At 42.5% G+C, this 25,824-nt stretch overlaps 3 protein-coding genes across 9 annotated transcripts; 2 read left to right on the top strand and 1 right to left on the bottom strand.

Annotated features, from left to right (window-relative positions):
* Nucleotides 1-858: 858 nt before the first annotated feature.
* entpd5a (ectonucleoside triphosphate diphosphohydrolase 5a) lies at nt 859-7,865 on the top strand. The gene is made up of 13 exons (XM_084382219.1): nt 859-1,429; nt 1,812-1,891; nt 2,132-2,275; nt 2,663-2,738; nt 3,261-3,296; nt 3,729-3,817; nt 3,909-3,988; nt 4,097-4,158; nt 4,259-4,360; nt 5,044-5,187; nt 5,305-5,361; nt 6,079-6,194; nt 6,359-7,865. Exons 1-13 carry the CDS (start codon nt 982-984, stop codon nt 6,440-6,442), a joined length of 1,518 nt encoding a protein of 505 aa, XP_084238345.1. The 5' UTR covers nt 859-981; the 3' UTR covers nt 6,443-7,865.
* Nucleotides 7,866-8,526: 661 nt separating this feature from the next.
* coq6 (coenzyme Q6 monooxygenase) lies at nt 8,527-19,002 on the bottom strand. Of its 3 annotated transcripts, none has more exons than XM_084381325.1 (12): nt 18,979-19,002; nt 17,692-17,826; nt 15,385-15,443; nt 13,444-13,570; nt 12,153-12,283; nt 11,953-12,060; nt 11,586-11,648; nt 11,380-11,487; nt 10,563-10,765; nt 9,707-9,822; nt 9,200-9,366; nt 8,527-8,670 (listed from the first exon to the last, which is right to left on the bottom strand). In XM_084381325.1, exons 2-12 carry the CDS (start codon nt 17,822-17,824, stop codon nt 8,641-8,643), a joined length of 1,245 nt encoding a protein of 414 aa, XP_084237451.1. In that variant the 5' UTR covers nt 17,825-17,826; nt 18,979-19,002; the 3' UTR covers nt 8,527-8,640. The 3 variants fall into 3 exon arrangements, with proteins under 3 accessions (XP_084237451.1, XP_084237450.1, XP_084237449.1); XM_084381324.1 differs by lacking the exon at nt 18,979-19,002 and adding an exon at nt 18,730-18,817; XM_084381323.1 differs by lacking the exon at nt 18,979-19,002 and adding an exon at nt 18,149-18,720.
* Nucleotides 18,558-25,177, top strand: fam161b (FAM161 centrosomal protein B). Of its 5 annotated transcripts, none has more exons than XM_084381322.1 (10): nt 18,558-18,644; nt 19,914-20,136; nt 20,744-21,258; nt 21,676-21,718; nt 21,770-21,986; nt 23,798-23,916; nt 24,010-24,177; nt 24,297-24,396; nt 24,481-24,638; nt 24,881-25,177. In XM_084381322.1, exons 2-10 carry the CDS (start codon nt 19,925-19,927, stop codon nt 24,960-24,962), a joined length of 1,614 nt encoding a protein of 537 aa, XP_084237448.1. In that variant the 5' UTR covers nt 18,558-18,644; nt 19,914-19,924; the 3' UTR covers nt 24,963-25,177. The 5 variants fall into 5 exon arrangements, with proteins under 5 accessions (XP_084237448.1, XP_084237444.1, XP_084237447.1 ...); XM_084381321.1 differs by adding an exon at nt 19,392-19,425 and having other exon boundaries at nt 18,567-18,644; nt 21,676-21,986; XM_084381319.1 differs by lacking the exon at nt 18,558-18,644 and adding exons at nt 18,745-18,825; nt 19,392-19,425 and having other exon boundaries at nt 21,676-21,986.
* Nucleotides 25,178-25,824: the final 647 nt, after the last annotated feature.

The following is a 25,824-nucleotide window of genomic DNA, read 5'->3' as shown; positions in this document are numbered from 1 at the left end:
GATCATGACGGGCAGGTTGAAAGGATTATTTTTTTTTTTTTTGAATGCATGCATGATTCATTCGTGCTGCTGAACATGATTTAGTGGAGAGATTAACACCTAATACCCAATAAATAAAGCAGAATCCATTCTACCGTCAGTAAATAATGAAGTAGTTGAAGTTTCTTTAAGTTTATTGTGTGAGGCCCGAGCTATTTTAAAGTAAAGCTAGAGATTTATTCCAGAAATGAGTGCAAACATTAGAAAAATCTCATATTTAAGTCACCTCCTTTTTTTAAACCCTGCAGTAAATCATATAAAGACTCTAAATATGAACCTGAATCGTTCTTAATTTAGTTAGTGGCCAAATTTGAGCTCAAGTGAGGTGAAGCGGTGAAGAAGTGGAGCTGTGAGAGTCCAAAGAGTTGCAGGGTGAAGGCATTTTCTGAGGCAAGTTCCTATGTAAGTCTTAAATGCACCCATAAAAAGTATTTTAAGACCCTTTCTTTTCTTTTCTTTTTTTTTTATTTTAGCGCGAGCCATTCATTTTCACTTCTTTATAAACCCCTTTCTCATTTACTAAGAGGGAATTTTTTGGCCCCAGAATAAGCAGTAAAAATGAGGAGGGGAAAAACATAACCCAAAATAATCCAACCTCCTCCTCCTTCTTTACAAAAAAAAAAAAAAAAAAAAAAAAAGGGAAATGCTGCTAGTAGGCAGGTAGTCAGCCTCCAGCTCAGCTCACAGGAGGGGGGACTCCTGATGGAGCTGGGATGGACCGCCACAGGATTGGTGGATGGCTGCTCTCGGTGTGGCCCCATGCCAAGCCCTTATGTCTTTATATACTGTAAACAGATGACCGGACAGTCCTGAGTGTGCTTCTGCTCCTCTCTCCTGTCAATCTATCCACTCCTCCATCATCCACCAGGGCTTCCTCTTCTCTCCTCTCCTCTTCTCCTCAGCTCTCCTGTTTTTGACTCTCCTCCCCGGGCTGTGAAAACAATGGCCACGCCGAACCTGCTCCCCACTCTCACCGTGTGGCTCCTGTTTGGGAGCCTCTTATTAGCGGAGGCGACTTACTACCGGCACCACCGCTACATCCCTCACTTCTACCGCTACCGGGAGCACTCCGCCAACACGGAAAACCTCCTCCCCGAGGTCTCCAACCCGGCGCCTGAAGTTGCGCAGCCCGGCGTGCCGACCTTCCCCGAGATCCCCGAGGTGTTCCACCCGGTACCCGAAGTCATCCACCCCATACCTGAGGCTTTCCACCCGGTGCCCGAGGTCGTGCATCCCGCACCTGAGCCCTACCACCCACCTGCGGTTTACGAGCCGGTGCCTGAAGCCTCCTCCCCCGTCAACCTGACCCGGGTTTTCTACGGGATCATGTTTGACGCCGGGAGCACAGGCAGCAGGATCCACATCTACAAGTTCATCCAGAAAGACCCCGGTGAGTACTCTCCCCACTCTTCCCTCTCTCTCCTCCTGTCTCTAAACCAATGGTAGGGCTTTCCACACACGCTGCGGGCTCCCACTCTGTCTGCTTGCTGTTGGGTCATTCACTGTGTGGTGTGAGGACAAGCATGCACCGGCACACTGAGTGCAATGAGCTTGCTAAAAGTAGCCCAGATGGACGTTTAATTTGTCTGACTCAACTGTGTAGGAAGCAGCAGACCTTCTAAAAGTGAAGCAGGATGTAGGTGAGGTGCTGCAGTCTAAATATCAGGAGCAGTGACAGAAAAGATATGCAATTACACCTACTTGAGTTTAAGTTTTATTTATAGAGTATGCACTCTGGGTCATGATCTGTTCTCTGTCCTCTTTGTTTGCAGTCGAGCTGCCAGTTCTGGACAACGAGCTTTACCACGCAGTGAAGCCCGGACTGTCTGCTTACAAGGACAAAGTCGAGGAGGTACGTACGCCTGTTTACACCATCACTCGTCATTAATCATCAGGTGTATTAGGGAGGTGTTCCCTGTCTGCAAATCACCAGAAAACCACAGGGATTTTCCAAGGGCTGGGCTCATGTGATGTCAACACGGTGTAATTACAAAAAAACACCTCCCGGTGATGATGTCACCGCTGCCCACTCCTGCCCGCTGTATTTACCTGCCTGTGACTTACACCTGTTTTTCGATACCTTGATCCGCAGGGTGGCAACACCATCAGGCAGCTGCTGAAGATCGCCAAGAAGACAGTGCCGGAGGAGGAATGGCACAGGACCCCCGTGGTCCTGAAGGCCACGGCGGGTCTGCGTCTGCTCCCCGAAGACAAGGCCAACGCTCTTCTGAAAGAGGTGAGGCACGTTTTCTCTCTGCCCTCAGACAGTTTGGCACAAACAGCACCCGTCCCGCCAAGGAGCGGAGATGAGAAACCACTAAGTGCTTACAACTGTCACAGAAAAAAAAAAAAAAGGCAGCGAGTCTGCCCATTTGGTGGCTATCATGTTGAAAAAAACAGCTGTTGTGGGGTTGTGTGGAGTAACCATATTTGTCATTTAACGTATTAAATCCAGGCTACTGTTCCAGCCATGTTTGTGGTTGAGTTATCTGTCACTCTAAAACAGAACAGACACAGTTTGTCTTCTGCAGAGTGTTTGGTCACGTAGCGTAACGTCATTGTGTTGCCTTCACACATAAAGAGTAGATAATTGTAACGAAGTGGTGATAAATCTACTCCACAGGTGCGAGATGTGTTTGATGAGTCCCCCTTCTTTGTGCCAGACAACAGTGTTTCCATCATGAATGGAGCAAACGAAGGTAGGTCATCTTTTAATGCCCTTCAACATGTTCACACTCATTTTTTTATGTTTTTAATTGTGATTTCTGTAAGATATTGCCTGACCAGGTGCCTCATTTACTGAGGATGTAACAAATGACGCTGCTCTCATTATTCTTTTTACAAGAGGTCTGTTACTACCTCATTGAGACAAATAAATACGCCAGCGTGAGTTGCTTGCCGTCCCACGCCCAATAATTTAGTGCGATCCTCCACATCACTCATTAAGACACCCTCACCATGTTGTGTTTCATCACACAGTTTGTGCCATTCATTATCCTCACTTTATGAGCGCAATAACTCGACATCTGAGACAATTGTAATTACCTGGGCTGGTCTGGAATCCTGCGTGTTAGTAACACCAGCCTCTGCTGCTTTAATATCAGCTTAACGAAGGAGAGCTGCACTGAGAGTGCGCGCTCCAACACACTCCAATGTGAACATCAGTTGCGATCACTTCTCAGGGTGTTGCTAATGCAGACATTTTCACCCATGTGTTTTAGGAGTCCTCGCCTGGGTCACAGTGAACTTCCTTACAGGTAAGACATTGCTTGTGTTTTGCTATGGTGGTGTTAGTGGTCAGGAGGCTCATATCTGAGGCTCCAGTGTACACAGAAGCCCGGCAGTGAGAGACTCTTGTCTCCTGTCTGAGGTTATGAGCTTGAATCACTGGCCCCAAACAGGCTGAGAAAACAAGCAATATTTCCTCGCCTTTTTTTTTTACACAGCTATGGCACCATTCAAAATGTATTTTGATCAACACGGTTAAGCTTTTCGAAAACCAAAAAGGTGTTTCCCCTCTAGGTGGGGAAAGACACGCATCCTTTGTGACACGAGAGGTTGTAAAAAGGAATAAACTTAAACTAAAAGTGGTGATGAATCCACAAGATTACACAGTGTGCTCTGTTTGTTGCACGGATGACGGATTCAAAGTTTCCTTCACCCAGCGTGATGTGTTTATTTTTTCATAGGTCACTTGTACTCCAACACAAGGAAGACAGTGGGCATCCTGGATTTGGGTGGAGGATCTACACAGATCACATTTCTTCCCAAGTCAAAGGTGAATGAAATATTTAATGTGGTGAATAAATCCGTTTGAAAGTGTCCTCACCAAGGATCCAACACTAAAACATTTGTTGTGTGTCCAACAGAAAACCATTCAGTCTGCTCCTTCCAGCTACATCGCCAAATTCAACCTCTTCAACAATACATATCAACTCTACACACACAGGTAAAAACAGACAAAGATGCTGTATTCCCTATGGATGTAATCACACATGTGTATTCTGTAGAGTAAAACAAATGCATCTGTCTAACAACTTGTGTCACCATCACATAGCTACCTTGGAAATGGACTGTATGCAGCTCGACTGGCAACTCTTGGAGCACTAGGAGCCGATGGTAGAGTACCAAGCACCTTCTACCACCTCGCTGTTTGCACTTGCCGTGTCATTCCTTCATTGGGAAATAACACATTCTTTCTTGTTTTTGTTGTCTCCAGGTCTAGATTGGAAAATCTTCACTAGCTCCTGCCTGCCAAAAAAGTTCAGAGAAGATGTGACTTTTGGAGGAACCACCTACAAAGTTAGCGGGATTCCAGACGGTGAGATAAAGGCACCCTGAGGTTTTGATTTCCTTCCCGGTATCTTGGATGCAGCGATCCATGCATTCCTTTCTCAGCTCTGGAACACAATAGAGTACAGTACAACGCAGTCTCGCACGAGAACATTTTTTCACTCAAGTATCTGTAACCTTGGCGCCAAACGCATGTTTTGTCATCCTCTCTCTCGCCCGTCCTCCCTCTCGAACAATTATACTGCAGTCAACCTTGTATTTAAACGAAAAGAAAACTGTCAGTTAACTTCACAAATAAGGCAGTCACTCCCATACCACAGTCAAGTAGCCAAAAGATGCTGGGCTTGTCCCTGAGTTGTTATTTTTTTTGTGTAACGAGTGGCTTGATCTGGACCGCTCACAATTATGTGGTAAAAATAGACAGCCCAACAGGGACGAGCTAACTGCCGCTCTTGTCAGCGCATGGTTTTTCCGGCACAACTTAGCCAACCATACCCATGGGGCTGTGTGAAACTTGTCTTTCGGGGGCTTCCCTTGTGAGCCCCCCAGCTTCAACCCCCTGGCTGACCTCAGACTGGAGGCTCTTCCGATTGCTTTCCGAGCATCGCTGCATCCAAGCACCTTTAACTCATTGTTTCCATCCCCATTTTCAATGTTAGTTGAGGAAATCTTTGACAAATCTACATTTACCTTTTGTCTCTACCTCCTCAGGCTACGCCGGCTATAAGTTGTGCTACTACGAGGTGATGAAGGTCATCAAAGGAATCGTCCACCAGCCTTATGAAGTGAAGGGCAGCAGCATCTTCTACGCTTTCTCCTACTACTTCGACAGAGCTGTGGAGTCTGGCCTCATTGGTGAGTGGGCACAGACCGAGAAGCTACTGTACCTTCCAGTGCCATTATCCTTTCAGCTAATTATCATCTTCTGCACAAAGTCGGTATTCAAATTGCATGTTTGTTTTTTCTGCGCAGATGCCAGTCGAGGTGGTGCGCTTGAAGTCAGGGATTTTAAGAAGAGAGCCAAAGAAGGTAAGGGTTACAATATTATCTTCTCCAGGGATGGATGAGCTTGTGTATGAAACCAACAATCTTACAAGTTAAATATATCAGTCATCTAACCGCTTAAACTTCGCGTGACATAGTCTAAACAGCAAAAGCACAAAAGTTTGTTTGTGCCCAATCAGTTGGCGCAACTGCACCAAATTGGCCCAGCCAAAAACAGTGTTTCAGTGCGTTTCATGATGCTTAACAGGTTGATTGTGTGACACTAGTAACGTCCATGTAGATAGAACCAGATTTATAGTTGGACCGAGCTGGTGTGTTATGCAAAGCTGTTTGTGTTGTGAGAACACTGTCACATGGATAAAGCCTGGCTCAGGCCGGGCTGGCAGCCGAGCTGACGATGTCTGCCTGGCCCGGGCAGGAGGGCACCTGACAGCCACACACCACCTGGGGGCTGACACATACCGAAACACACAAACTATGTACTGGGCAGTTCGACACCGCCACCCACCCGCAGCCTTGTGCTGACCCTCAGCCGTTCTCCTCGCACCTCCCTGTTTATTCAGTCGTACAAAAACAGAAAGATCATCTTTTAATCATGTAGCACACAGGTTAGAAAGGTGATTGTTTTTTTGTTAAGACATGGAATGGAAGGTGTCTCTGTGTCAAATGCTTTTTGTCAGTGGTATGTGAAACCTGTGTTAATGTCATGTCTGAAACCCTGTGGTTTTTTTGTGTTTGCAGTGTGCAACAAAATGACCAAATACCGTGCTATCAGCCCCTTCCTCTGCATGGATATGACATATATCACTTGTCTGCTAAAAGAGGGCTTTGGCTTCAAGGACAGCACTGTGCTGCAGGTGAGCAAATCAGAGCCACACAGATACAAAATACAGAAAGTGACACAACAAAACCATCATATTCCGTCTTCAACGCTGTATTTTTCCAATCGGTAGAAGACCAAGTATAGGAAATTGTTTCTTTGTGGTGGTAATGGAGATCCTCCTGTCACTCTGTTCAACAGCTAGCCAAGAAGGTGAACAACGTGGAGACGAGCTGGGCCCTGGGGGCGACCTTCGACTACTTCAGAAACCTCAACATCCACTAAGGACAGCTCGCTGTCACTGCAGCCGGCACTGAGAGGGACAGTCTGTCACTGTGAGGCTTCCCTTCCTCCGTCCACCCTCGATCAGCCCGTCCCCCTCACAGACACACTCAGTCCCACCACGCTTCCTCACCCACACAACGCCCCTTCCTCTTTTCCTCAACCTCGGCACCCTGCGAACACTCCGAGAACTGTTGAAAAAAAAAAGAAGAAATCACTATATTTTTATAAGGCCAGCTATTTCTACTGTATGTTGAGCTCATGACTGTTGGTGGGCTGACTTTTATTGTTTTGTAAAACGTTTACATTTTTGATTCCTTATGGGTGTCTGATCTGAAATGTTGTTCACGCCTACCTGTTAGATGTGTAGAAGGGTAGTCTCGAAGCAATACAACCAGTCATGGTATTTTGGTGCTTACTGTGGTCCTGGTGTGCTCTGTACACTAAAGTGGAATATATTTAGAGACTAGTTGCTGGAAGTGCAACCATAGTTTTCCTGCTACATGCCTGTAAATCAGTCTTTCTATTTTAGCAGTAAATATTATACAGGACCCTCATTCTTTGGCCCCTAGCCTTTAGACGATAGACATCATTGGAAATAGAGCAGTTGATTTCTTTTCTTCAACTTTGCACACAACACTTTAATTGCAGATATTGTAGCTAAGACAAGATCGGTTGCTTTGAGTTGTACATATTAATCATGTAGTGTTGGATTCACCACGACTGAGGGGGGCAGAGAGAGCGCTGCGGAGAGCTGCCACTCACAGACTGTGTTGTATAGCTGTTACATGTTTGAGGTTAATGCCTGTATTTTAAAGTTCAGCCATTATTGTTTGTTGAGTCTACAGTGGTAAAGACTGAATCAAGCATGGCTAAATTGCAGGGGCCCTAGGTCTGGGCTGTATTTTAGACTAGCAATAGAAAAACCTCTCATCAAGGGCAGATGGTGGACCCATCAACATAATTTACAGCCATGAAATACAGCAAAAATGTAAACAGAAATTATGTAAAGCGTCTGAAACCCATGACCCCATCATTTGTTTTGTCTTTTTTCTTGTGAACTGTACAAATATTTAAAAAGTTTATCTAATGTAGAGTATTTTAATTATCCTCATCCTATATTAACTCTTGAACTTTTCCGTGCTATTGCTCCTCACGCCGTGCCTTCGCCATCTTTCCAGTATTCAACATGATTTATAACTACTGCTGTATATACATGATGTAAACTTTGAATTGTAAAATCTTTTGACAGGAACTGCTTTTACATTACAACAATGTTATGCTGCACAGTTTCTCAGAAATGCCTCTATGCTCATCAGTATAAATAACCTGATGGCTGATAATATGTAAATTGTTTTTATTAAATCCAGTGAAATAAGTGTATACTATACAGTACATGTATGTTTTAATAAAACCTGAAAAATGAGCTTTGTGTGAATTCTACTTTTTTACATTGAGACAGACTTCTTGTAATGAAATGCTATGAAGAGCACTAGTATCCTGCGGTCTCCTCTATGAAATCACTGTGACTACACCATTTCATGCATCTAAAAATTGAAGCTCTTCACACGTCGTCATATATTAGCTGAAAGATGTACTTAATGGATAATTAAGAGCTTGGTCTATGAACTGCATCTGCAAAATAGAGGATTTTAAAGGCATGTTATGTAGTTTTGTGGAATAAATTATAACCAGAAGAGAAAGATCTTCATTGACTCCAACAACTCTCTTAATTTTAATGACTGAATAAACTGAATGAGCAAACTGACCTTAAAGGACAACACAATTTCATGCTGTTTCACTTTTTTTTCACACTGTTTATATTTGGCGGACCCTGCCACCTTTCTGGCTCCAAACAGTGTCCTTGGGACCTTATTTTCCTCTGAGAACAGCTTGTTTATTCAGTTATGGAAAATATATCATTCATATTTTAATTATTACAATTCTGAGTTTGAACTTCTTCTCCAAAACTACATAGTGCCCTTTTAACATCAACAATCCTGATGCTTTTGATGTAATATGCTGCAATGTAGTGCACTATTTGTCAATGTGGATTTATTTTGCACCAAAGCAAACAGAAGAAAAGATCCCAAGAGTTAAAATATATCTTTATTATTTTATTTTTGTACATTCACACTTTTTACAGCCTTAAAGCTCACAGTATGTCGAGATCCACCTTCAACCACTGCACGACCGATGCATCACTTGCTTGCAAACGCCATGATCTGTTCCTGCAGAGGCAAAGGAGACAAGAACCCAGAAACTAGGTTACCTCTGAATCATGCTTACCAAACGCCTGTTACAAGACCTGTAAAGCGTCGAACTCGCAACATTTAATATGGAAGAAATGTCACGTTAACGGCAAAATGCCTTTACAACCAGCTATAGTTGTGTTGGTCTGAATCACTTAGTAGGGAATAAAGCCATTTCACATGAGTGGTCGGTAATAAAAGGGGTGTGAAAACACAAGCCAACACCGCTGTCCGCTGCCCCAGGGCCAGCCCTGCACCCCACCCACACACTTTTGGTAACACTAAATTTGGGGCTAAACTTAGATGCCATAGTAGTAGGTTCAGAACCCTGGAAATTATAGACACCGCTAAAGTAAAGCTCCGTGTAATCAGAAAAGAGGGTGGAGGGTGGGGTCGCAGTGGAGGCGGAGCATAGGTTTGACAGGTGGTTGATATTATCTGAGCGATGGCCAGGTTCAAAGGGACGTAAAGGAGCATACGTCTGGACGTAGAAGCTAGACGAACTTACTTTAAGCGCTGGGAGCATGTTGGTGGCCTGCAGACCGAAGGTGCGTAGGAGGACGACAGGAGCAACGTTAGTGGAGTAGAGGTGTTTCATGAGGTCGATGGCGGCCATCATGGGCAGATTGTGCCGCTGGCGTTCAGTTTCATATTCTAACAGGTGCTGAATCGCTCCTGCACAAACAAACAAAGACTGAGGGTTAAACACTGAGTTTAAGCTTGTGTATGTCTGTCATATGTTTTCTGCATTAAGTCAATACACTGCTGCTATTTTGACTTCAGGACATTTAATAGAGGAAAAAAATAAACACAATATCTCATAACGGGATTTCATGTTGTTATGAGAAGCAACTTCAGCAATTCTTGGCAGAATGGACAGAAAAAAAACATCAAATAAATGTTACCGGAAAGGCTGATTCTTTTTATAATTCACATCAACAGCATGCGTTTTGAGCTGGGGCTATGGAAAAGTGCTTAGGGGGAAACCACTGTGCTGTTTAGAGTTCTCACTGACCCAGGTCCTTCCCGTTAAAGGCCGCCTGGCTCAGGAGCTGTGTGAGGCAAGCCACATCCCCAAAGCCCAGGTTGGCTCCCTGACCTGCCAGAGGATGGACGCGATGGGCTGCATCCCTGCAAAGACAAACATATTCCCCTCTCTGTCCAAATACATCCAACTCACAGTGGGCTATTTTTTGATTAATGTCTTATTCAGTTATATGTGAAGTAAAACATAAGTTGGAAAAACAATTAATGACTCAAAAACCTACTTGACTTGTGTCTTCATTTAAAAATGTTTAAAAGGGCAACATGTACGAAATGGCCAGAATTTGAGGGTAGCTCCAAAAAATTAGGGGGTATCATATCACCCTGCTAACTGCTGCTCAGTCTAGCTATCTTTGGCTCTAGCTTGCTGCCATTAGCTAGTGGCTCTATAAGCTGACTAGAGTCTCCCTTGCATTCATCACAGGCAGCAGCCTCCCAGTAAACATGACACGAAACAAGACCAGTTACTCCAGATGATGTACAGTGTATTTTACTGTTTAGTAAGGAGAGATGGGGTAACAATATTTCCTTTCTTGCCATTTGATGATTTTATTTTGTTTACTTATTAGACTTGGATAAGGCTTTGCTATCAGAATATCGCCTCTTGAAGTACAAAGTTGTATTTCATGACAGGATGGGCAGAGCTAGTGAGAACGCTAACTTCGATAGAAACCTCTGCAGCACAGTGGACAAGACATCTTAGATGTCAACACTGTTATTTCTTCACATTGTGTTGATAATGTATGTTCATTAATGTTTTTAACTAAAATTCTGGCCATTTCTTACACATTACACCTTTAATGTTACTTTCATTATGACCACCTTACCCAATGAGAGCTACCCGGTGCCTGATGTATTCTGATGCGTGACCCATGCCCAGAGGAAACATGACCCGGGTCTTCGGGCCGATCCCTGCCACACTTGGGGGAAGCTGTCGGGGTGAACCTGCAGACGGCATGATGGCCGACAGGGCGCCGCGGAACAGAGAGCCAGCCGTCTCAATCAGCTCCGACTGGTTCTCATTACTCCACTGTGAGCGCAAAACACACAGACAGGCGAGAAGACAGAGACATATTCACATGAGAAGAGAGAGAAAACAGACATTGTCCCTTTGAGTGGACAAAGAAATTAGCTGACACAGGAGTAAAGCTGAACTACAGGCCAGCGAATGTGCCTTTTTTTCCCCCCTCCTTAACTAACTGGTTTGGCAGGGCTTCGGGAGCTGAGCTAATTAAAAGAAGATGCCGGCCAGGCTATGCAGTTGAATTAGCTCTGTTTGAAAAACATTCCATGCAGTAATGGTCGACACTGGGAGACCACAGGTTTAATTAGCAAACCAGGCCTGAAACCAAACGTGACTCAACCGTGGTGACCCCGTCCATTGGCAGGCCCAGTAAAAATAGCCAGCTTGGGAAAAAGGACTTTCTCCAAACATAAAAAAATGGACAGTGAAATATTAGCATTGTATAAAGTTTGGGCAAAACAATGACAATGTTGCTCAATGAGTCTCTAAAAACAGCTCGACACGTGAGGAGAACCCCTGCCACACACAGTGAGCTGCACAAAAATACAGAACTGTTGCAACAATGTCTGATACATGTGGAAATCTGACTATAAATACAACATCAGCAGTTTGAAGCTTACAAAAGCGGAGTTGATGGCGTCGACAAAGCTCTCCTCGTCCATCTCCAGCAGCTCCCCTGCGAGCCGATGGCTGGCTGACCACACCAGAGAGCTCTCTGTGTCCGACAGCTGCGGTGCACAGAACGAGGACGCCAATATCAAACACTACACATATATTTTAGATTTTGCAAGCAAAAAATACCACAGTGAAGAAAAAGACGTATTACCGGTAACATTGCAATGGGTCCTGTTGGGAGGAACCTCTGCCATGCGACATTGTTCTCCGTGGGCTGCCCAACACATAAATTAAATTAAATAACAGAGTGAAATATTGTGGCATGGCACTGTAGGGCATACATTATAATTACATATATTGCACATAAAAACAAGACATTACAAAGGGTACTTCTGGGTGGGTGTATTGTTCTCTGTGTGGCTACAGACGTGACATTAAAATTACTATCATAATAAAAAAAAAGATTGACTAAATTAACTCAGTAGCTCACAATGATGCGTCTAAAAGTATAAGTGATGTAGAGTACATATAATAAAGTATAAAGAATACTGTATACATGCGTTGAATGCGATACTCACCTCTGATAGGTGCAACACAGCAACCACAGCAGATTGGTCATAATTCCACTTGACCGTGGGGATCCCCAATTCACGCCTCACCATTGAGTTTGGTCCATCTGCACCGATCTGAAGAACAGATGACAAAAAGTGAAATCAAAAAGGCAGAGAACAGATGAACAGCTACAGTGTGTGTGTGTGTGTGATGAAGTCAAACTGACCAGCAGCTTGGTCTGAAGAGTCTCTCCGTTGGCCAACGTGACCTGGACCCACGGGATGGATTCAGCTGCCTGGTGGGGCATGGGCCACGCATACTTCACCACCTTGGAGCGGTACTTGACTTGCACGTTATCTGAGAGAACAACATGGACATAAAACTGGTGACTAAAAAAAAAAGCAGCGCTTCTTGAAATGGCAACTGTTGTGACTCTCACACAACAAAGGGATCAATCTTGGATCCCGTGTATGTATCATGACACGAAATCAGTGCTTTTGCTACTTTTCCCGTCAAAGCGAGAGGATGGTGTGCCTGCAGCCAAAGCAGTGGAAGATCTATAAAGCACCTCGTAAAACACCATTGGTTTTCCTCACTGGCACATGGCAGCTGACGAAGTTCACATTTGACAATCTTCTTAATGTTCTTGGCCTGCCACACTGCACTGACTAATAGTGTTTATCTACAACAACACCATGCCACACTTTGCACATGCTGCCAGCTGGTTAGATTTTGCCCCTCTTCCTAAAATATCAGCAGCTGCAGAAATCCCAAACATGAAAGCATCCTGAGCTACGCTGGCTCATGTCGACTTGGAGCACGACCCGTCCACAGAACGGCTACTGGTTCCCCGAACACGACAGTCAAATATGGGTTTTCAGTGATTGGAGAGCAGGGTTACATTGAAACCAGCTGGCAGGCAGCACACTTTTCATGTAGTGCATTGAGCATAACAACACCATGGCTAAAATGAGAGGAGACAGAGAGAGAGAGGGACAAAGGGGAGGCACATGAGGCAAAAACGTGCTGTAACCACACATCCGTTGTTTGGTGCATAATGTTGAAAACTGTTTATAAATATGCCACTTTAACTGTCAAGCACATAGCAGAGCAAGGTTTTATTTGCGAACCTCACCAAAAGTTGGGCTAATGTCAAGAGCAATACAGCACTACACACTGTCAGCGCTTTAGTGTCTTAAGAGGTGGCGGAGCTTGGGAGCACATGGCAGCTTTAAATAGGTCACTGGACCACTTCACGTGTCCTCAGAGGGTGCCGGGACTCTGCAGTTCCCAAAATGTGATTGAAATTGCAGGAAAAACATGAACGGCTCCAAGGGCTGAACTTGTCTTCAAAAACAGTCATTGGGAGAGAGTACAAATAAACAAAACCTGGGGGACAGGATGGAATAAATGTGGCGGCGGCATCCATTATGCAGATGGAACAGGAATCAAGAGGTCTTACAGAGCGCTGCTACTGTGTGGGGCTTCATGTTTTAATCATAAGCGTCTGTGCTTACCAGACAGGCCATCTAGCTGTTTAGTGAGCGCAGCCACAACGATGTCATTCTCCACGATGTACGCCATCTCGTCCTGCAGGTTCTTCTTATCGAACGTGATCAGGGCATCAGAGCAGGCGTCCCAAACCTAAATGAGAGACCCATTATGCCTGTGGTCTACGAGTATATCCTTCAAAGCATCCCCCTCTCCCTATATATAGAGCTGAACACATCAAAGTTGTTAACTGCCGTCAGAGGTTGGCACAACCCAGAACGATGAGGGTCACCAACACCCCTCCGGCTGGACTCCAGCTTAATGGAGCTCTCTGAGGTGAAGGACATTTGAGTGACATTTTTTGTGCCGAGGATTTTTGCAAACATTTTCGTGGAAACACAAATAACAAATGACATGTTTGTGAACATGAAGAGCCAGTCAATATTTATCCACAACCAAAAGTGGCAGGAGATATAGTTTTAGGCTTCTGTAATTCCAGCCCTGAAAGCACCATTTGAGCTAAACGTCAGGGGGTGAAAAGTGTTTGTACAAGGTTAATCCTCTCCTGGCATGTAACTATGCTGACAGAACCCATCATTCTGCAGTAATATGCTGCTACTGCTGCTGCTGCTGCTACTACTACTTTTTTCCAACTTGCCATAAAGTAGGGGGATATACCCCACAGCAAACCACTAATGGCAGTGGGTTTGCAACTTGTGATAAGTGGTTGGGAGGAAAGATTTACTGAGACCAGCCCAAAAATTGTTTTGGGTTTGTTTAACGCAGGGTGAAATGATGCAGCTTTCCAGTGGAATCAGTTGCTAGCTCTCACTTTCTATGCGAGGTTTAAACAATACACTTCTTTGCAGTTTATAGAGAGAAGTGTGGGCAAAATGACGCCTCAATGGCCTTTGGTTTCCAATCTAAACCCTCAATGCTTACTGGACATTTAAGGTGGAAGAGCATTTTATTGCAGGGAAAGAATGTTATTTAGAGCTAACCTGCAGTACATAGTTTCCAGTGCAATGGCTGGAGATGTATATGACTCTAGAGTCAATGGGCAAACATGCCAAAACAGTGGTAGCAGAGTGAAGGTATAATGGGAGAGGTACACTACCATAATCACTGGAAGGCACTGCATGATGACATCTTAGGCCCAGAGAGAAACCCTGTGGTCGGGTGTTTGGTACACAGCGACCACATCTTACAAGAGGGACTGAGCCTGCGCCCACAGCCGTAAAGCGGGTTCACTCTGCAGCAAACAACCGCTCTCCTAATCTTTCATCTTCTTCCCGTTGTTCACATGAATCTTCATAATTAGAAGATAGTGGGAGCAAGTACCAAATTGAAAACATCAAAATGATTTACTCTTCATAGAAAACATGGCTTTAATAAATAAGACTTGCACGTCAGAGAGCCATCCAGTGCTTTGAATGTGCCGGAGATGGCTCGTTTTTTTAAATATACCGTGCACTCTTTGGCATTCCTTGTGGCACACACGCTGCAGAGCTACTGAAAGGGCATAAATTTCGCACAGGAATGAACAAAATGCATGTTACATGAAACCTCTGTTTGCCATTTTAATGTGAACAATTACATACCATACACATGATTATATGATACAGTATTGCGATGCTTGTTCATTAAGCTGAATGACTGAGAGGAAGCCGACTGTCACAGATTCTGTTCCCCACAAATTGTATGGTGCAGAGATTGATGGATGACAGAAATACATACAGTATGACTGTAAATTAGACAGTCTGGGAGACTATATGAGGAAAAACTGAAGTTGTATAACAGAAGGATTTCTGTGAGATGCTCCATACTGCTGTTCTGGCTCTAGTTATTTTTGTTGGCCTCGAAATGATATTTTTCTAAACTCTTGACAGAGCAACGCAACGGTAGTTACTGTAAACTTGTGTTGAAGAGATACACTTCATGTGGCGGTGAGCTGAAGATGAACATACCTGCATCTTTTGATAGGGCTTGCACCTCATCTTTGTGATGTGTTCCCAGGCTCCAATACCTGCATTTGCACAAACAGATTTACAAAACAGTTACAATGGTAATTAAATGCAACAATGTATGACAGTGTATCACAAATAATCATACCCTGCACAGTGTGAGGTTAAAGCCCACCCATTATAAAATATTTTAAGTCTTTTAAAGGGGAGAGATTATACTTGACATGATTTGTGCTTTTGTGTACATGTTAGATCTTTGTAAGTGGTAGTGGGCAATAGGGCAATTCTGATACCAGTATCAGAACTCCTCCGACACTGCCTGATTGAGAATCAGTGAGTATGCAAGTCTATGTTACAATCCGATATCACATTATTTACTAGCCTCATAACGGGACCCTGCTACTTCTCAGCACTGTCCCATTCACATGATTGCAACTTTACTGTTTTTTTTACTGCACAAGTAGACAATTAAGACGGCAAGCAACTTGTGTAACTCCAAGCAAATGTCAGCAAACTTACATTTGTCCTGCAAAAACAGCAAATATTTTAAATTCAGTGGTATCAGATTTGCACTTAGACTTTGACATCAGTTTTGAGAAGATAAAAATAGTATCAGAACATCCTTTGTGACCTATATCTTATCAAATTACCTTAAAAACAATACAGTAAGAATGTAAAACACTATGTAAAATTACTGTAAATGATATGCAGGGTTCCATAAAAATGTTCTGGGTAAAAAGATCTTACATTAGCTTTTTGCACAGGAGCCCATGAGGAGGCAATGAGGTCACAGTCAAGCACAATGTTTCAACTAAACTCCTTCGCACTACAGCACTGCATTCCCTTCAAATTGATCAGACTGAGGTGTCAACATTGTAAAGTCAATATATGACACACAAATAAAGCAAGTGAGCAGAGTATTGTTAGGGATCAACCGATATTGATTGTTATGGGCTGATACTGATTATTAGTAATCAAGCAGAACGATAACCGATAATTGGAACTAATATAAAGTACATTTACAGTAGGAATGACAATCTTAAGTGTTAAAATGTAGAATAACCAGTGATGTAATGTGAGTAAGCATATTTTACTCAAGTACTGTACTTAGGTACAATGTTGAGGTACTTGAACTTTACTTGAGTATTTTCTGCTTCTTTATATTTCCACTCCTCTACACAAATATTGTACTTTTGACTCCAACAGACTTGCAGATTTAGATTGCTCAGTGTTGACAAGCTATTAATCGAGACATGCAAGCAATCAGATAGTGGGCGGGACATTGACTGAGACCACAAAGTGGAGACTACAGACAGAGAGGCAGCTTTCAGTGCCAAACAGGCACATTTTCTAAATCAATTAATTTTATCGGCCATCGGATGCAAAAACCACACCAATTTCAATAAATGGAAAGAATTCTGAATGGTCAGTGTATTGATGTGACCTAGAGGGCAGATATTGTCATTGCTGTTGTTCATGCTCGGATGACTGAACTGCTTACAGTACATACACACTGATGCTAATGCTATGTTAAGACTTGAATCAGGATGAACTTGGATGAATCCTTTTTGAGACATTTCTTGCTTATAGGGCAGGTGAGAAAATAACCAATATTGGTTGAACACTTGAAAGGTGTATTGAGACTTGAAAGCAATCTGCACATAAACTGTCAAATGATTAATTGGTGAGATGCATGTGTGTAAAACAGTGGCAGTGTGCAGCACATACAGGCAGCCTGAAAGCATCTAATAAAAAGCTTTTATAAATAAAAAAAAGTTTAATATTATTACAGTATAATAATAATATTACAGTACAATAATAAAAAGCAATAATGTTCTGCTATTCTTAACAAATTGTAAACCTCAGATTGTGGATTTAGGGTCCAGAACATGTTTCACAGATGAGTTAATCAAGCTAGATACCCGGCCCAAAATCCCAGAATCTCCCTTTCTCTGGCTGCCAAAGTCTCTAAGCTTGAGAGAGATATGAATAACAGATTAAGCTTTTGAAAATCTCTCATTCCGTATCTAAAAAAAGAGTAGAGTCAGGAAACATCCCAGGTGAGGTGACCTATAACACAGGAACGGTTAAGGTCAGATATGATCCCTGCTAAGCCAGTGAGACTGGACACAGTGTCTGATCCCTGGCTTACCTTGTAAGAGCCATTTAACAGTCTAGCATCACAAGCGTCTCACAGCAAGGGAGCTAATCACCGCAGAAATAACTTCTTGATTTATTTTCTGTCTGTGGTGAAACTGTCTCTTTAAAAATGAATGTTTTATTGACAGAGATTGTAAGTGTATACTGTACTGCTGAGGAGGGTTGCAGAGCCTGGACTGATGGAGCTGACTCTGGTGCTGTAGGTGTCTGGGACCTTGTCCATCACTTTCTTGTTGCCCGCTTCAAGCAGGAGAATCTTCTTACCGTCCAAATTGGGATCCATACCTGTCGAAAAAATTGGAAATATTATGTTCTTATAATTTTAATATTATATTATTGAAAATTATTGTAAATACAGCACATATTTAAGTTGCTTTTGCATGCATTATTCAGATCATGTGGTAAACCTGGGAGTGTTTAGGCATTTCTGGTATAAAATTTGACTCAGAGTTTAGCTTTTTTGGTAAATACCACAAGTTTCTACGGGATCATCCAAAAACGCTCTTGATAACAATACTTTGTATTTTTACATTTGACTGGTTGTTTAATAATAGCCGGAGTCACACACCAAAATGTGGTCAGTCAGGGTTGGGAAGGCATTACTCACCGAGGGAACATGCCATTGCAGATCCAACCATTCCTCCCCCGGATATAATAACATCATAAACCTCATTCTTGCCAGGATCGTTTCCATGTTCAGCGCACACTAATCCTCGGCTGATGATTTTTATACCAGATAAATGCTTCTCGGCAATAAAACACCGGCTAAGACCGTTTAAGGCCAGCGTCGCCTTTGTGATCTTATGCATGACTCTGTCTTCACTCTGTCTTCATGTGGGACACGCCGCGCATTAAACAGGAGAAACCAGACCGACTTTAAACTGTGGATGTGTTCATATGATAAGCAGAAAGACGTTTCCCCTTGAATGTGTCCTAATAGCCGCAGCTGTGTCCCTTCTGTAATCCAGCCATGTTTTGTTGACAAGCGCTCGAAAGGAAGTACTTCCGGTTCCGCGTCCAATCACAAAAGACGTCCGTCGCGCCTGATGTTCCGGCTTCTGTCCACGAACAGTGCTAATGCTACCAAAACCGGAGGAGTGAGTGTGAGTAAAATACACTTGCTTCGTTTCAGGTGTAATAAAAAAGACTCGGTCAACTTTATTTGAACAACAGAGCTCACGAACTTACGCTGTGGTGTCGCTTGTCAGCGGAGACATAACGTTTGGGAGATATAAGTGTTTCTTGACGCTTCGACGCCACTTCTTAAAAGTCATCTTTTACCAGGTTTGCGACTCGTTTTTACCTTTTAAAAAAAGTAATTCGAAATCAAAATTCTTAACATGTGCTGGTAGAAATAGAAAGCAGGTTTTGTATATAAGCATAAAAGTAAAATCATTAAAGTAAATACGTAAAGAAACGCTAAATACAGGTCCCTACGTCAACAAGGTGCAGAGGTCCGTTGCCATGGTAACCCATTTACACAGACTGGAGGTGGAGTTGTCAGCATTTTTAATCATAAACAAATCATTTCCGATTACTGTCGTAAAACGTCGTGAAATAGTGAAAGAGGGACGTCTTCAAATAGCTTGAAGTATTAAAAACTAGAATATATTCAATTTACAATGACATAAAAACAGAAAATCTTTTATTTAGCCATTACTATGTATTACATATTAGCCATTAAGCTTATTTTCAGTCATGTGATGTGTATTATTTTATCAGAGATCACGTTATTGTGTCTGAAACTTGCTGGAGGTGTACAGTGAAGTAGAGATTAGAGTACTGATCGGTATCGGTGTATATGTTGTCAGATATGTGCCAAAAATAAAACCTTTTTTCTTCTTCTACAGAACAATAGAACATAAGGCAAAAAAGACGCTTGGGGTAATCTATAATCATTCCTTTAATAGAAAAGTTTTATTGTTTCAGTGCATTGATGTCATATTTTGGACAAAAATCTGGAAGATATCATGCCTCCATGTTGTATGCATCCTTGTCATGTGTTTGATAACCACATTTTAGGGTCATTGCAAAAAAAAATTGTATTTGTGTATACATTATGTGTATATACGTAAGAATATTGACTTTTTTTACTCCCTTATATTGGTATTGGCAATGGCCTCATAAATCCAGTATCCATTAGATGAAATCAAATAGATAATATAAAAACAGGTAGTTTGGCATTTTTCCTTGATAAATGACTTCAACGATGAATAGCTTCTCAAAGTTGTTGTCAGTTTACTTTCCATTGATACACACATGAAGAGTAACTTTTTGTTTACAGGAATAAACAGCCTTTCATAGCTTGAAATTTGATTTTCCTTCACTTTACTCTTCCTGTTTTTTTTGTTTTTTTTAAATGTGTTTCACAGGTCGGAGAAATATGTCAAAGCTGGAGACCTTACTGGAGGATGGACTGAGATCAGAGTTGATGCTCAAGCAACAGCTGAAGGCCCTGAGTGAGGCCCTCAGGAAGCAGCTGCAGGAGACAGAGAGTAGACAGAGAGAGGAGCTGGAGAGGAGGATTCATCAGAACGCTCTCCTGTCAACAGACCCAGCGTCCGGTGATCAAAATGAAGTGAACCATCAGGCCAAGTAAGTTTCCTCAAATGATTTGTCATAGTTACTGCAATAGTTATATACAATTTTATATATACATATATATATATATATATACATATACATATATACACCGATCAGCCAAAACGTTAAAACCATTGACAGGTGACGTGAATAACATTGATCATCTCATCACAATGCGATGTTCTGCTGGGAAACCTTGGGTGCTGGCATTCATGACACACACCAACCATCCAAACACTGTTCACCTCATCACAACAACACTACCCGATGGCAGTGGCCCCCCAGCAGGACAATGTGCCCTGACACACCGCAAACACTGCTCAGGAACAGCTCGAGGAACACAATAAAGGGCACAAGGTGTTGACCAGACCTCCAAATTCCCCAGATCCCCACCCCCCAACACACAGGACCCAGAGGATCCACTATAAAACGCCCTGGTGCCAGACACCACAGGACACCCTCAGGGGTCTTAAGTCCATGTCTTGACAGGTCAGAGCTGTTTTGGCTGCACAAGGGGAACCTTCACAATAATAGCCAGGTGGTCATAATGTTATGCCTGATCGGTGTATATGAAAATAACTATAAATCTATTTTCTTAAAGATCTTTATTGTTTTTTAGACATGTGGGAATGAGGAAATCCGCCTCTACATCTGCCCTCACCTCAGACAAAGAAACTTCACACCATCCCAGACAGTCAGAGAGGCTTAATTCATCATCTCCAAAAAACTGGAAGCATTGCTCAGTCAGGACTTCCATGCTGACTCCCACCAGGATTCAACATTGTGAACGCTTAGCTTCATCTGAAACAGCACAGATGATTAAAGAGAAGGAGGCTGAGGCTGAGTGTCAGAAGCAGTTCCACGCTCCCCCAGTCCCCAGCCATGTCAACAAGCCCCTCTATCAGGAGATGAAGGAGCGGAAGGAGAAGGAGAGGAAGCAGGGCAATGAGCAGAGGAGGGACTTCTTACTCTCCATTCAAAAACCTTTCAGCTTCGAGGAGAGAGAAAAGGAGAAAAAGGAGAAGCTTATTGCAATGTCAAAACTTGTTTCAAATAATCAAGAAAGCAAGGCTGCTACTGTACAGACACCTCCTCACAAAGAGGTAAAAGACTCGTCAGATTCTGAGCTGAAAGGTGGGTTTCCTTTCTGATGTGATGATGCTGGCTAGTGAACTGTTTAGTGCCCTATTGGAATTAATGTGAAAGTATGGAGGGATCAGACTCTTTGTAACATAATCTATGTGCCACTTTACAGTCAGTTTAGAATAGTATAGAGGCCACTGGTTCCCAAATGTTCTCGCTTGTGAACCTTTATACCAGGAAATGCCTATATGTGACCCTCCGTCGAGCAGTTCAAACCTCAAAGCCTCAATAGCCACCACTCTAGAAAAAGTCAAAAATGTAAGATGGAGGAAAAAACAACAGGGATCTTCTTCTTCTTCTTCTTCTTCTTCTTCTTCTTCTTCTTGTATACAGCATGTATACAGTATGTCTTATGTACTTTATGTAGTGACCTGATCTCATCCTCGACGTCATTTAAATTCTGTGCAGACCAGGAGCTTTGCAGACAAATCCCCACTCAAACAACATTGCGTTGTGAGAAAACAACTGTGTCTGGCAGCCCGAAACTTCGCACTGCTGAGCGCACCAGGAAAGAAAAGTTGTGCTTCCTGGATGAGATACCCAGCTTCAGGCCCAAAATCATCCAACAGGTCCCTGATTTCAGCAGGCTGCACAAAGCCCTGCAGACAGAGGCGCTGAGAAAAACACAGAGTAAAGAAACGATCAAATGTCAGCCCTTCCATCTGAGGACATCAGCTCTCCCTGAGAGGAAAAGTAGGATGAGCCCTGAAAACTCAGAGGTAAATGTTGTTTGGACCTGTTGTTTTGTTTACTTTGTGAATTTGTTCAAAAGGTTTAATACATTTTGTCGTTCTTCTTTGAAAATATGAGCTAATTTTGATTTAGTGTGTTTTGAAATTTCTGCTTTGATTATGTTTTATGCATTTCATTAATCTAATTCAAGTTTTAGACTTTTCATGGTCAACAAATTTATCAGAGGTGGTAAGTAACTCTGGTAGGCAGGGGTCTGAAAATGTACTAATCACTCTTTCAGAAAAATATTACATGAATAAAATGTAAATAATAACGCCTGCTTTGAAGAGTCAGGACCTGCAGTAGAATTACATAAGAAGACATAGAGGACTCCAAAGCACCAGATGGCTTCACGTTGTAGTTTTACATGACTTCTCAGCTTGATGGATGGTTCGAAACACATCCACCCACCACTTCACGTCTTTAAAGGGGGGAGGGAACCACTAGCCTTCCTTAAAGCCTGTAATATTCCACTTGACAAACAGTGTTGATTACTTAAATCATTGCTCATTATAACAGGTCCGTATCAGTATGATTGCACCAAATGCACGATAAAAGGCCTAATAAGAACTGACAAACAAACCCTGCAGTTTTTGCAGATCATGCATTCCTTTGGTCCCTCACCACTCCTAAAATGTGACAAAAGACTTTGACCAGGTCACATCTGACTTTCTCTTCTGTATCTCTGGGAAAAGCTTTTTGATGATAAAAGATTTATTGTATTGGTTAAGTTCTTGTACGGCATATCTGTTATTTCTTGAGGTCGTTCTGACCAGTCCCCTCAGTTGTGGAACTGGTTGTGGAACTGTAAAGCTATTTAAAATATGTACAGTGGGCCCTCCTCGTAGAGGGAATATTTCCCTCCCTCGAACGGTTGTATATCAAACTTTCTCCACCTCATAATTCATCAAGTTTAACTGAAGCCGCATTTCTACAGCGCCTGACACACAGCTGTATAATATTTCTTCACCCTTTTTTTCTCAGTTCAAGCAGAAATGTCTTTTTTATGAGACTCATCACATATCCACAAGACTGTCCCTATATATGTTCATTGGAATTTGTCTGGGTAGAAGATTCACACGAGGGCATTGCAGAGTAAAAATAATTAAAACAGTAATCAAAGAAGTATAACTGTAATTTACAGTAATCCAAAGTGGTAGAATGATCCCTGTGATCAGTGAAAGTTCCTTCCTGTCTTCCTTTCATATACTCTCTGGCCGAAATTATACAATTACTAGAGACGTATTTTAGAGTAGAGTATAACTTTAATGTCCCAGAGGAGCAATTTGTCTTATTATAAACCATGTCAGACAGTAATAGGCAGGTTTATTTGACTAATGTTATAAATAGCTGCTGAAAGTGTGGCACGTAAAGAAGCTACTTTAGATACATTATTTGTAGTATAACATCACATAAGTGCACAAAAGAGAAAAAAAAGACAGAAATCAATTATTAATGAGCACATTATAAGTAATTACCAAGGGTTATGTTGGCCTGCTCTAGTTCTCCTACAGTACTTTCTCATTGCATCAGAGTTTTATTTCCACAAATTGATGAACTACCTCAGCCACTCGACGTCATTCTGTGCCGTATCATCAGGCAGAACACCTACATCTGTCACAGCTCACTGCACAGATTTGGCATGTCTATATAAAGGCCTTCATGCTTACATCTGGCTTACATCAGTTCAAACACTGATGTGTGCTCTCCTGCTGTGAGTATTGCATCATGTAGGGTTTTAATTTTAAGTTAAATCTAAATTTGTTAAGCAAAAACTATTTATTCACCTTATCTACAGGTACCAAAAATAAGTAATCTCAGTAGAAGCAAGTCCCTTGGCACCTTAACGTCACTGTCCAAAGACACACTCCCCACATTCATCACAGACGATGCGAGAAAGCGCGGCATGGCCATCAGGTGACTTAGATTACTTTCCTCTTTTTTATTTCTAGACACTAACGGGTTAAAAAATACAGAATATTTACAGACAGAATGCTTTTACTTTCACAGAAAGTCAATGGAGATTAGGGATAGCAAGAATCAGGAGACTGCAGACTGGTTGAGGATGTACCAAATGAAGTCCCAGGCCATGAAGAAGACAGTCACACTTCATGCAAAGCTGCTGGACCCACACAGCAGCTTGAAAGAGGTGCATAATGAAAAACTACAGTATCTCCGGTGAGTACTGGTCAAATGAGGCCGCTCGTTCTGCAATTCTGCATCCTTTGTAACTCACATGACAACAACCGCACACGCCTGCCACAGTAGCTCAAACTATAATCTTCAATTACATGAAGGGCGGCTGACCAACAGCGGATGAGAAAGTACACAAGGGAGTTAAGGGACATGAAGGCACGAGTCAGTGAACGCCCTTATTTGTTCCAACAGGTGAAACAGGTAAGTGGCATAGTGAGCTAAGGAGATTACATCACATTATAAATGACATGCCCCTCCAGCGTAACTTTGTGTTTTTACTGGCAGAAAAATGCAAAGGCTCACGCAGAGCAGACGTACAGGAACAAGCTGAAGACAGCCGGCTTAAAGGAGCAGTTTGTTGAAGAAAATGGAGAGGCAGCTGAAGGAACATCAACATCATCCAGATCTGGGGACGATACAGATGAGATTGACATTCGTAGCAGGTATGCACAGTGAGAATTTTTAGTTTTGTTCATCCACTGCGTAAGACCACTGTGTCCGGTAAAATTATGAATAGCACTGCCTCTGGAGAGCCAAGGACTTCATGTGGTTTGGTCATATTACATTACACAATTTTCTGAGCAAGCCCTGCAGTTTTAGTGAAGAAAAGGCAAATACTGTTGCCAAGTAAAAGTTCGATGTAATTACAATATAGCCGTATTCTAACCCGAAATGTCTGATTTAGGGAGGAAAATGTAGCCGACGGGGAGAAAATTGAAGATGTGGAAGAGAAGAGCGTGAAGTCCAAACGGGAAGAAATGCCATGATCAAAAAGGTTCGGGCGGCACAGAGTTTTTTGTGGCCTCTCCACTAGAAAACAACACTGTCCTCAGAAATGATTCATGTCGCTGCTAACTATCCACACCAAGTGTGTGATGGTTTAAGATGCAGACCTGTAAAGTATGAAATTACAAAACATCTGGACTTTACAATCACAAATGTCACGGATTACAACTGAAAAATAAAAGTTTATGGGACTGTATATTGTTTATAAGTGATTTACATTTTATATGCTTTGAGATTAATGTACACACACACACGCACATATATATACATTTATATATATACAATATGCATGCTATTTTTAGTTTCATGACAACAGTTCTGCTAAGCACATTGCAGCGGACGGGGGGGAACACCAGGTCAATTGTCCTGGGCCCTGGGTAATGAGAGGGCCTAAAGGGGCCACAAGGTCCCTCTAGCCCTTAAGATAATATGCTGTGGGGGGTCTTTGGAGATTATTTTGCCCTGGGTTGTTGTTGGCCCTTGCTAAGGAATATGAACATTGTAATTTAGAGGATAAGCATAACAATTGATTACTACAACAAACAGTTCAAAAATGACAACGCCAATTGAGACCACTGTGTCTGTAACATTAATTTATGTTTAACCCACTCTTAAACAAGACGCTCCCAATATTGAAAAAACGCATTCACTTTTATCCGTCTGTTTGTTCTATTTTCTTTTGAAGAATTGAATAAATCTCTATTTTTTTATTTGGAAGTTCCCGTAAGGACACCGAGCGACTGACATGGGCCGCTCTCAGATGGTTGGGTTAAATTTCCCAGTTGTTTCCACAGCCACACCACCACCTAAATAAACATCATTGGTCTGCTCCAGGCCTATAGA

This window comes from Pagrus pagrus, assembly GCF_965226575.1.
Source record: "Pagrus pagrus genome assembly, chromosome: 18".
Lineage (NCBI taxonomy): Eukaryota > Metazoa > Chordata > Actinopteri > Spariformes > Sparidae > Pagrus > Pagrus pagrus.
The sequence above is the reverse complement of the archived record's forward strand: the minus strand, read 5'-3'. Positions and strand labels throughout refer to the sequence as shown.